At 37.4% G+C, this 12,159-nt stretch overlaps 1 protein-coding gene across 2 annotated transcripts in view; it reads right to left on the bottom strand.

Moving 5' to 3' along the window:
- The window catches only part of ITGB8 (integrin subunit beta 8), a 97,355-nt gene that overhangs the window by 20,853 nt on the left and 64,343 nt on the right, over positions 1-12,159 (bottom strand). For both annotated transcript variants that reach the window (XM_032642931.1, XM_032642930.1), the window contains exon 7: positions 8,195-8,290. In XM_032642931.1, the coding sequence (XP_032498822.1) occupies positions 8,195-8,290 (96 nt within the window). The remainder of the gene's footprint in view (positions 1-8,194; positions 8,291-12,159) is intronic.

The raw sequence follows: 12,159 nt of genomic DNA, 5'->3' as shown, positions 1-12,159 counted from the left end.
CAGGAATATAAATGACAGTTTCAAAAAACAACGTACACCTGAAGCAATAGACATATGTACAGACCCTAATGAGAGGGATACTGAGTAAGCATTTGAGAGCTGGGGAAAGTTGTCAGGGACTGTTTCCTGGAGGAGGTGATTCATGAGCTGTGTCTTAAAGGATGAGTAAGAGTCAAGTAATGATGGAGAAGGGCTTCCAGGCATGGGAGATAGGTAGCAAGAACAAAGTCACAAAGGAGAGAAAGAGCCTGGTGAGTGTGTACGCAGGAGGATTAGAAGCACGACTGGAGGGACAAGTTTAACGCAGACAATATTAAAGACTTGATCCTCTAGATCAGAGGGAACCACTGGAACATTTTACTCTGGGGAGTACTGTGCTCACACCTGTGATTCAAATAGCTCATCCTGCAGCCGAGTGGAAGATAGATTTGGGAGATGAGTTAGGAGGCTATTACAATCCAAACAAAGATAATTAATAAAAATATCTCTGAGCAGCCAAATTAGGTGACTGAAACGGCATACACAGGACTCTTAGCAGAGCCTGTCAAGCTTTTAGAACCTGCTGACTCTTACTTTGCACACAATTCAATTAATAATAAACCTGGTTTTATGGTTTAACAGTCAGTGGAAATTTTCTTAAAGGAGTAGGGAGAAACTGCTAGAGCTAATATCACCATCAAGAAGTAATAGCAGAGAAAAAGGAGGTAAAAGCAATAAAGAGCTGCACAGTAAGTTGAAATTCAATTTGAAATTTAAGCTTAGGGGTTAAGAACACAGGATTTGGGCTGTTAGGAAAGTTTGGGGAAGTATATAACTTCCCTAAATGCATTTCCTTCATCTTTAAAATGGGCATACTAGTAATATTGCCCTCATTGTTACGAGTTTTAAGAGTATTAAATGAGTTAATGTTAATAAACTCAGTGCCTGACAATTGTAAGTGCTCAATAAGTGGAAGCAGTTACTATTGTTAATAAAGTGATTTGGGCATTTAATTTGGGTCAGAGCCCTACTTCTGTGGATATTAATGGTTGTTTGCTTAAAAAGGGGGTTCCATGATATATAAGTTTGGGAAAACAGGGATTTATATTTTCACTATAAATTTCTAAGAGAAGAAATGGTATAATTTAAGTAGCACTTTCAGATGATAAATGTGGTAGTCAGGTATTAGGGAAATTGTTGAAGGGAACACCAGCTTTGTGGCAAGTTAAAATGGGTTCAAGTATTTGTTGAAGCCAAAAGAAAATGTGGTTTCTGTGAAGTATTAAAAAATAAATGAAGGACATTAGGAGTAGAAGGAAGAAGCAAAGACAACAAAGGAGATGAAGAAGACCCAGTGAACAGATATGTGTAATGAAAATTAGGGTATCACAATATTGTAGAAATGAAAAAAAGAGTTTTCTGGAAAAAAGAACCTCAAAGACTGTGAAAAGAAAGCTATAGCAGGATCAGAAGTTACAGGTTTGGGGGTGACAGGGGGAATCCCATTGGGTGCTGCCAGGGTGACATAGATGCCAAACGTCTTTTGGGCTTGTAGGACTCACCTGGCCCAAAAGATACTGGACAAAATCAACATTATTCTTACGTAGGAAGGCTTTGACTGGGTTAGCCACTTCCATGGCTCCTCTTGTTCCTTTACTAGATGACCTAGACCAAACCTAGGTACGTTGGTACTATTTTAAAATATTCTGCTATTCCCCAACCTCATCTATTATAAAGATATGCCCATGGGCTAGAAAAAGCAGAACTCTGGACATGAGTGGTATACTTGGAGTGTGAACTACTTTTCACCTGATAAAAGTCTCCTCCATTATTGTCACAGTCAGTACAACACCAAGTATCAGTGTCCACACTTGGTTCTAGGTGTTACAAACATAGAATTTATACTTATTTATGCTTAACTGCTAACTTAAGACCCTGTGTAGTATACATTACTTTTTTAAAAATTTCAACATCTTTATTGGAGTATAATTGCTCTACAATGGTGTGTTACCTTCTGCTGTATAACAAAGTGAACCAGCCATATGGATACATATATCCCCATATCCTCTCCCTCTTGCATCTCCCTCCCAGCCTCCCTATCCCACCCCTCTAGGTGGTCACAAAGCACCGAGCTGATCTCCCTGTGCTATGCAGCTGCTTCCCACCAGCCATCCATTCAACATTTGGTAGTCTATAAATGTCCATGTCACTTTCTCATCTCATCCCAGCCCACCACTCCCTCTCCCTGTGTCCTCAAGTCCAGTTTCCACATCTGTGTCTTTATTCCTGTCCTGCCCCTAGGTTCTTCAGAACCATTTTTAAAATTAGATTCCATACATATGTGTTAGCATACGGTATTCGTTTTTCTCTTTCTGACTTACTTCACTCTGTATGACACATTCTAGGTCCATCCACCTCACTACAAGTAACAAAACTTCGTTTCTTTTTATGGCAGAGTAATATTCCATTGTATATATGTGCCACATCTTCTTTATCCATTCATCCGTTGATGGACACTTAGGTTGCTTCCATGTCCTGGCTACTGTAAATAGAGCTGCAATGAACATTGTGGTACATGACTCTTTTTGAATTATGGTTTTCTCAGGGTATATGCACAGTAGTGGGATTGCTGGGTTGTATGGTAGTTCTATTTTTAGTTTTTTAAGGAACCTCCATACTGTTCTCCATAGTGACTGTATCAATTTACATTCCCACCAACAGTGCAAGAGGGTTCTGTTTTCTCCACACCCTTTCCAGCATTTATTGTTTGTAGACTTTTTGATAATGGCCATTCTGACCGGTGTGAGGTGATACCTCATTGTAGTTTTGACTTGCATTCCTCTAATGATTAGTAATGTTGAGCATCCTTTCATGTGTTTGTTGGCAATCTGTATATCTTCTTTGGAGAAATGTCTGTTTAGGCTTTCGGCCCATTTTTGGATTGGCTTGTTTTGTTCTTTTGATATTGAGCTGCATGAGCTGCTTGTATATTTTGGAGATTAATTCTTTGTCACTTGCTTCGTTTGCAAATATTTTTTCACATTCTGAGGGTTGTCTTTTCGTCTTCTTTCTGGTTTCCTTTGCTATGCAAAAACTTTTAAGTTTCATTAAGTCCCATTTGTTTATTTTTGTTTTTATTTCCTTTTCTCTAGGAGGTGGGTCAAAAAGGATCTTGCTCTGATTTATGTCATAGAATGTTCTGCCTATGTTTTCCTCTAAGAGTTTTATAGTGTCTGGCCTTACATTTAGGTCTTTAATCCATTTAGAGTTTATTATTCTGTATGGTGTTAGGCAGTGTTCTAATTTCATTCTTTTACATGTAGCTGTCCAGTTTTCCCAGCACCACTTATTGAAGAGGCTGTCTTTTCTGCACTATGTATTCTTGTCTCCTTTATCAAAGATAAGGTGACCATATGTGCGTGGGTTTATTTCTGGGCTTTCTATCCTGTTCCATTGATCTGTATTTCTCTTTTTGTGGCAGTACCACACTGTCTTGATTCCTGTAGCTTTGTAGTAGTGTCTGAAGTAAGGGAGCCTGATTCCTCAAGCTCCGTTTTTCTTTCTCAAGATTGCTTTGGCTATTCGGCTATTCAAGGTCTTTTGTGTTTCCATACAAATTGTGAAATTTTTGTTCTAGTTCTGTGAAAAATGCCATTGGTAGTTTGATAGGGATTGCATTGAATCTGTAGATTGCTTTAGGTAGTATAGTCATTTTCACAATGTTGATTCTTTGAATCCAAGAACATGGTATATCTCTCCATCTGTTTGTATCATCTTTAATTTCTTTCATCAGTGTCTTATAGTTTTCTGCATACAGGTCTTTTGTCTCCTTAGGTAGGTTTAACCATAAGTATTTTATCTTTTTGTTGCAACGGTAAATGGGAGTATTTCCTTAAATTCTCTTTCGATATTCCATCATTAGTGGATAAGAATGCAAGAGATTTCTGTGCATTAATTTTGTATCCTGCTACTTTACCAAATTCATTGTTTAGCTCTAGTGGTTTTCTGGTAGCATCTTTAGGATTCTCTATGTATAGTATCATGTCATCTGTAAACAGTAACAGTTTTACTTCTTCTTTTCCAATTTGGATTCCTTTTATTTCTTTTTCTTCTCTGCTTGTTGTGGCTAAAACTTCCAAAACTGTGTTGAATAATAGTGGTGAGAGTGGACAACCTTGTCTTCTTCCTGATCTTAGAGGAAATGGTTTCAGTTTTTCACCATTGAGAACGATGTTGGCTGCGGGTTTGTCATATATGGCCTTTATTATGTTGAGGTAAGTTCCCTCTATGCCTACTATCTGGAGGGTTTTTATCATAAATCGGTGTTGAATTTTGTAGAAAGATTTTTCTGCATCTATTGAGATGATCATATGGTTTTTCTCCTTCAATTTCTTAATATGGTTTATCACAGTGATTGATTTGCATATTGAAGAATCCTTGCATTCCTGGGAAAACCCTACTTGATCAGGGTGTATGATCCTTTTAAAGTGCTGTTGGATTCTCTTTGCTAATACTTTGTTGAGGATTTTTGCATCTATGTTCATCAGTGATATTCGCCTGTACTTTTCTTTTTTTGTGACATCTTCATCTGGTTTGGTTATCAGGGTGATGGTGACCTTGTAGAATGAGTTTGGGAGTGTTCCTCCCTCTGCTATATTTTGGAAGTTTGAGAAGGATAGATGTTAGCTCTTCTCTAATTGTTTGATACAATTCACCTGTGAAGACATCTGGTCCTGGGCTTTTGTTTGTGGAAGACTTTTAATCACAGTTTCAATTTCAGTGCCTGTGATTGGTCTGTTTATATTTTCTGTTTCTTCCTGGTTCAGTCTAAGAAGGTTGTGCTTTTCTAAGAATTTGTCCATTTCTTCCAGGTTGTCCATTTTATTGGCATAGAGTTGCTTGTAGTAATCTCTCATGATCCTTTGCATTTGTGTAGTGCCAGTTGTTACGTCTCCTTTTTCATTTCTAATTCTATTTATTTGAGTCTTCTCCCTTTTTTTTCTTGATGAGTCTGGCTAATGGTTTATCAATTTTATCTTCTCAAAGAACCAGCTTTCATTTCCATTGATCTTTGCTATCATTTCCTTCATGTCTTCTTCATTTATTTCTGATCTGATCTTTATGATTTCTTTCCTTCTGCTTACTTTGGGGTTTTTTTTTGTTGTTCTTCTTTCTCTCATTGCTTTAGGTGTAAGGTTAGTTGTTTATTTGAAATGTTTCTTGTTTCTTGAGGTAGGATTGTATCGCTATAAACTTCCATCTTAGAACTGATTTTGCGATGCATCCCAAAGGTTTTGGGTCATCGTGTTTTCATTGTCCTTTGTTTCTAGGTATTTTTTGATTTCCTCTTTCATTTCTTCAGTGATCTCTTGGTTATTTAGTAGTGTATTGTTTAGCCTCCATGTGTTTGTATTTTTTACAGACTTTTCCCTTTATTTTATGTCTAGTCTCATAGCATTGTGGTTTCAAAATATACTTGATAGAATTTCAAATTTTTAAATTTGCCAAGGCTTTATTTGTGACCCAAGATATGATCTATCCTGGAGAATGTTCCATGAGCACTTGAGAAGAAAGTGTATCCTATTGTTTTTGGATGGAGTGTCCTATAAATATCAATTAAGTCCATCTTGTTTAATGTGTCATTTAAAGCTTGTGTTTCCTTATTTATTTTCATTTTGGATGATCTGTCCATTGGTGAAAGTGGGGTGTTAAAGTCCTCTACTATGAATGTGTTACTGTCGATTTCCCCTTTCATGGCTGTTAGCATTTGCCTTATGTTTTGAGGTGCTCCTATGTTGGGTGCATAAATATTTACAATTGTTATATCTTCTTCTTGGAGTGATCTCTTGGTCATTATGTACTGTCCTTCTTTGTCTCTTGTAGTAGTCTTTATTTTAAAGTCTGTTTTGTCTGATATGAGAATTGCTACTCCATCTTTCTTTTGATTTCCATTTGCATGGAATATCTTTTTCCATCCCCTCACTTTCAGTCTGTATGTGTCCCTAGGTCTGAAGTGGGTCTCTTGTAGACAGCATATATATGGGTCTTGTTTTTGTATCCATTGAACCAGTCTGTGTCTTTTGGTTGGAGCATTTAACCCATTTACGTTTAAGGTAATTATCGATATGTATGTTTCTATTACCATTTTTTAAATTGTTTTGGGTTTGTTATTGTATGTCTTTTCCTTCTCTTGTGTTTCCTGCCTAGAGAAGTTCCTCTAGCATTTGTTGTAAAGCTGGTTTGGTGTTTTCTCTTAGCTTTTGCTTGTCTGTAAAGGTTTTAATTTCTCTGTTGAATCTGAATGAGATCCTAGCTGGTTAGAGTAATCTTGGTTATAGTTTTTTCTCTTTCATCACTTTAAATATGTCCTGCCTGTCCCTTTTGGCTTACAGAGTTTCTGCTGAAAGATCGGTTAACCTTATGGGGATTCCCTTGTATGTTATTTGTTGTTTTTCCCTTGCTGCTTTTAATATTTTTTCCTTGTATTTAATTTTTGATAGCTTGATTAATATGTGTCTTGGCGTGTTTTTCCTTGGATTTATCCTGTATGGGACTCTCTGTGCTTCCTGGGCTTGACTGACTGTTCCCTTTCCCATATTAGGGAAGTTTTCAACTATAATTTCTTCAGATATTTTCTCCTTCCCTTTCTTTTTCTCTTCTTCTTATGGGGCCCCTATAATTTGAATGTTGATGCATTTAATCTTGTCCCAGAGGTCTCTGAGTCTGTCCTGAATTCTTTTCATTCTTTTTTCTTTACTCTGCTATGTGGTAGTTATTTCCACTATTTTATCTTCCAGGTCACTTATCTGTTCTGCTGCCTCAGTTTTTCTGCTATTGATTCCTTCTAGAGAATTTTTAATTTCATTTATTGTGTTGTTCATCCTTGTTTGTTTGCTTTTTAGTTCTTCTAGGTCCTTGTTAAACATTTCTTGTATTTTCTTCATTGTATTTCCTAGATCTTGGATCATCTTTACTATCATTACTCTGAATTCTTTTTCAGGTAGACTGCCTATTTCCTCTTCATTTGTTTGGTCTGGTGGGTTTTTACGTTGCTCCTTCATGTGCTGTGTGTTTCTCTCTCTTATTTTGCTTAACTTGCTGTGTTTTGGGTCTCCTTTTCGCAGGCTACAGGTTCGTAGTTTCTGTTGTTTTTGGTGTCTGCCCCCAGTGGGTAAGGTTGGTTCAGTGGGTTGTGTAGGCTTCCTGGTGGAGGGGACTAGCGCCTGTTTTCTGGTGGATGAGGCTGGATCTTGTCTTTCTGGCAGGACCACGTCTGGTTGTGTGTTTTGGGGTTTGTGTGAACTTGTTATGATGTTAGGCATCCTCTCTGTTGAGGGGTAGGTTTGTGTTCCTGCCTTGCTAATTGTTTGGCATGGGGTGTCCAGCAGTGGACCTTGCTTGTCATGAGTGGAGCTGGGTTTTAACTTTGAGATGGGGATCTCTGGGAGAGCTCTCGCCGATTGATATTTCGTGGGGCTGGGAGGTCTCTGGTAGACCAATATCCTGAATTCAGCTCTCCCATCTCAGAGGCTCAGGCCTTACAGCCGGCCGGAGCCCCAAGACCCTGGCAGCCACATGGCTGGAGAAGATGGGCTATGAATTGGGTGTCAGCCACTGCCCTGTTGTAGCTCTGTCTCAGCTGTCTCCAAAGGTCACCCAGATACATTGGGTTATTCTACCAGCAGAACTTGCACATGCCAGTCTGGGATTTATAGATGTTCTCCTGATACTCTTAATTGAAATACCTTGCATTCATGGTGGTGCGAGATACGCTAATAGTGTTGGTTCTCTTCAGTTCAGAGTCTGTAACAGTCAGCCTTCATGTGACCAAGTCAGGAGTAGCTGGCCAATGATCCCAGAGTGATAACATGTCAGATTCCACGAAGGCTTTCTGCAGCACCTGAGCAGTAGTCCCAAGCAGCCACCCCGCTCAGCTGCAGTACTCTGACCGGGGAACTCAGTGGGACCCTCACACAAGGATTTCTGCCGGCCCTGTAGCCTGAGTTGCCCACCCAGGCAAGGAGTTGAGGAGAGCATCTCCTGCCCCATCTCACCAGAGGAATGGACACCTGGGCTATGTTAGTTAATACAGTATTAAATTTAGATTGTACAAAGTATAATAACTCCAGAATCCTTACCTGGGGTTCTAAAAAGTATTCTAATTTTAACTATAGATGCAAACATTTTAATTTTTATATTTTGGGAGTTAACATACCTTATACCAGTGAAACTGTTTTCCTTGAACTGCAAATATGACATTAATGTTGTTGTCTATTAACTTTTCTGAAAGTTGGCCTAACGAGGGATGTTCCTGTAACAGAAAATGAAATAAAGAAGGGAGTGAAATTTAGTAGCTCAATTCCACACACTTCCAAACATCTATTATGAGGAAAACTGTCTGATTAACATAAAAATGTATTGTGTCGGGAAGGATTATCATTTTACTAGAGGCATTTAAATTCTTTTAAAAAATAAGGTCAGGGCTTCCCTGGTGGCGCAGTGGTTGAGAGTCCGCCTGCCGATGCAGGGGACACGGGTTCATGCCCCAGTCCGGGAAGATCCCACATGCTGCGGAGCGGCTGGGCCTGTGAGCCACGGCTGTTGAGCCAGCATGTTCGGAGCCTGTGCTCCGCAATGGGAGAGGCCACAACGGTGAGAGGCCCACATACCACACACAAAAAAATAAAATAAATAAGGTCAACATCAACATTATTAAGGAGATTTTAAAGACAAAGGCTCCATAAAAACCTTAGAAATTCAGAAAAACGAAGAGGGTTGCATTCAACATAGTACAAAGAGTGTTTAGCACTTCTTTAGATTAACATTGGACTCCAAGTAATATAATTGACAGATTATTTAATATTCAGAAACAGAAACCTATTAGTGACAATCACATTCTGAGGTGAAATTCAGTAACAAGTTTTAAAATGCAAATATATGCATGTATATATATACATATTTACATACATATAAAAATTTGATATATAACATGGTATAGAACAAAGTTTGTTTAAAAGAAGAAAACCCTGTATTCAAATCTCGGATTGTCAGTTTATGATAAAAATTGTATTTCAGGTCTATCCTCTATAACATGTGAATGGTATCTGCCTTCCATGATTGCTGGCAAAAGTAGAAAGATAACAATAGTATGTGAATTATTTAGAGCAGTTTCTTGCATATACTCAAAGCTAATAGCAGTTATTATCATTTTTATTTCCAAGAGATTATACAAGGTGTAGATTACAGATCTTTCAACTTGTTATCATTATACTTTTTTGTCATTTATGTATACATATATTTATATTACAAATCTGTCTTACATTGATATATAAAACTTATGTAGCTCTAACTGTGACACTCTTTGCAGTGGTGGGAAAGAAAGCAGGGGATGAGTAGAAAGGGAATAAAACTTAGTAAATATGAGAAATCTGACAACTATGGAATTTGCTATATAAAGTTATGTAGTAAGACATAGTACTTGATATTTTTCTTTCTATAAATGCTCTTTTAGATATTAAAGCAATCTCAAATAACAACTCTAGATACCTTTAGAGAAATGATGTCAAACTTCACCTGCAGTTGGGCCCACCTGTTTTTGGTGCCTAGTAGTGTAAGCCAAGGATCATGTGACTGAGCCTAATTAGTATCATCTGATTCAAGTTCAGATTACTCTGTAGTTTTTGTTTCCCCTTTCACCCTCCAATGCTAACTGTGCTTTTCTTAAGGGAAAATTTTGTTTAAACCATCTTGGTTAATATTTCTGGATTTTGGCAACTATATGAACTTAGAAAGAGCTAATTTTACTAGTTTCACTTATAGCCTAAGTTCTTTGACCCACTTATTAAACTTATATATATAAGTTTAATAAGATATAAGACACAGCCTTGTGCTTAAAACTATCATCACTAACATGAGTAACTGGTGTGATTTGAATATCTATGTCCCACTTTCCAGATTCATACATTGAAATCCTAACCTCCAAGGTGATGTAATATTAGGAGGTGGGCCTTTGGGATGTGATTAGGTCTTGAAGGTAGAGCCCTCTTGAATGGGATTAGTGCCCTTATAAAAGAGAGCCAGTGGAGAAAGTTCCCTTGCACCTTCTTCCATATGAGGTTATAACTAGGAGGTGTTGTCTTTGAACCAAAAAGTAGGCTCTCACCAGACCCCGAATCCTCTAGTGCCTTGATCTTGGACTTACCAACCTCAAAAACTGTGAGGAATAAATTTCTGCTGTTTATAAGCCACCGAATTTATGATGTTTTGGTATAGGAGCCCGAATGGACTAAGATAATAATCATAACAAATATCCTTTATTTCTATATAATCTATAATTGCTTTGTAGAAACAAATAAAATTTTCTTGAACTACAATTAAATGTGATATGACTCCAATTTACAAAGGGGTATAAAAAGTATTACCACATGGATTTGCATAAGAAAAATTCTACCCACAGCAATTCTTAAGAATATAATTTGAGAGTAATAGAAGAACAATCCCCAAAATATAAGTTCTATCAGATAAATTTTTATTCCTTGTTCCTAATAATATGCATACTCTTAAAATAGACTTATGACAGTTTGCATAATGCTGGTAAATTAAAGAGAACAACAACAAAAAAGAGAACAAGTAAAAGAAGGTAAGTCTAGCTGTATTGGGAATATTTTTTTAAGGGCAACAACTACTTTTCAAATATTTTTGCTTTGACAAAAAATAATCACAGTTTGCCAAGCATTCCCCCTTCTTAATTTTTAAAACCATTCATATTTTCAGGAAAATTTAATCCATATGTTTTTAACCAGCTTATACTTAACTCACATAAAATCAATATTAAAGAACAGTCCAAAATGTAAGCAGCTTTTGGAGGCTGCTTAATCTCTTTCCCCTTTTCAAAAACAGGAAGTCACATTGACCAAAAGTACACAAAATTTAAATCTAGAAAGTTCTTGTTTGCTCCGAAGATCATTAAGAAGGTCAGTTGGATTTTTAAGCTTAAAAGGACACATTTTTTAAGCCTAGAAAGAAATGTTTTAAAAGAAAATTCCAAGTACCTCGAGGCAGATTGTTAAAACTACAAATATTTAATAGATGTTTAAACAAACCATTGTTGATGGGAGAATTTTGGATTAATGGCCACTGTTGAAACCCCTTCCCCTTTCCTCCATGAAGCATAGTATCTTTTAAGTATTTTATCTTTTATGTCTTGTATTTCACTAGCAGGAACACTCCCTCTCAGCCAGCTGTCCTGTGCTGGTGACGTCACTGCTCCTCAGCTTTAACTCCCCCTCTGTCTAACCCATTACATATTGTTTCTCTGAACTCTGAAAATAATTAATGGAGATAACAAGCATTTCTGGGGCAGAAGGGAGAAGGGAAAGCAATGTGCCAAGGCAGCTGCTAAGTAATTAAGGGCAAAAGGATTCCATTCACATTTTTCTTCTTCACCAACACCTTCACTGTGATTTGTGGGAAATAACTTATAAATGTTAGAAGGGAAGATGAGGTAAGAAAGATTCAATGGAGACAGTTTCGGTTAAAGAGATAACTATGTAGAGATGTATGAATTTTAATAATGTGCCTGTGTAGTGACAAGAAAATAAGTGTTTTAAGATTCTCCATAAAAGTGAGTTTCATTATAAAAAGTTCTTATAAGATAATATAGAATTTGAAACATTGAATATCATAATAAGATACAAAACAAAAAACCAATGTCTTGGTTAAATAAAAGTATTCAGTTATCTGGATTACTTTTTATAGTTCACTTTTTAGAGGACAGAGACAGCATGAAAACAATGTGATAGCACAGATTTATTTAGAGATGAAGATTTTATGTGTTGTCAGTCCGCATCTCTCCCAATGGCCTATTTGTCTATCTATATGGCTGCATAGTCATAATCGCATAGACCCATGTTTCCCATTAGTGGCACTATGGACAGTTTGTGTTGTGGGTGTGAGGCTGTCCTGTGCATTGTAGGGTACTTGGCTACATCCCTGGCCTCTACCTATAAGAGGCCAGTATCTCCCTCCTCCCCTAGTTGTAACAACCAAAATGTCTCTGGACATTGAAATGTTCTCTGGAGGGCAAAATCGTTCTGGTTGAGAGCCATACCAAGAGCAGGGGCTTGGAAGCAGACCACCTGGGCCTTCAACTCTTGGCTCTGCAATTACTAGCCATGTAAC

This window comes from Phocoena sinus, chromosome 9 (genome assembly GCF_008692025.1).
Source record: "Phocoena sinus isolate mPhoSin1 chromosome 9, mPhoSin1.pri, whole genome shotgun sequence".
Lineage (NCBI taxonomy): Eukaryota > Metazoa > Chordata > Mammalia > Artiodactyla > Phocoenidae > Phocoena > Phocoena sinus.
Note: the sequence above shows the minus strand (reverse complement) of the source record. Positions and strands in the feature narration are given on the sequence as shown.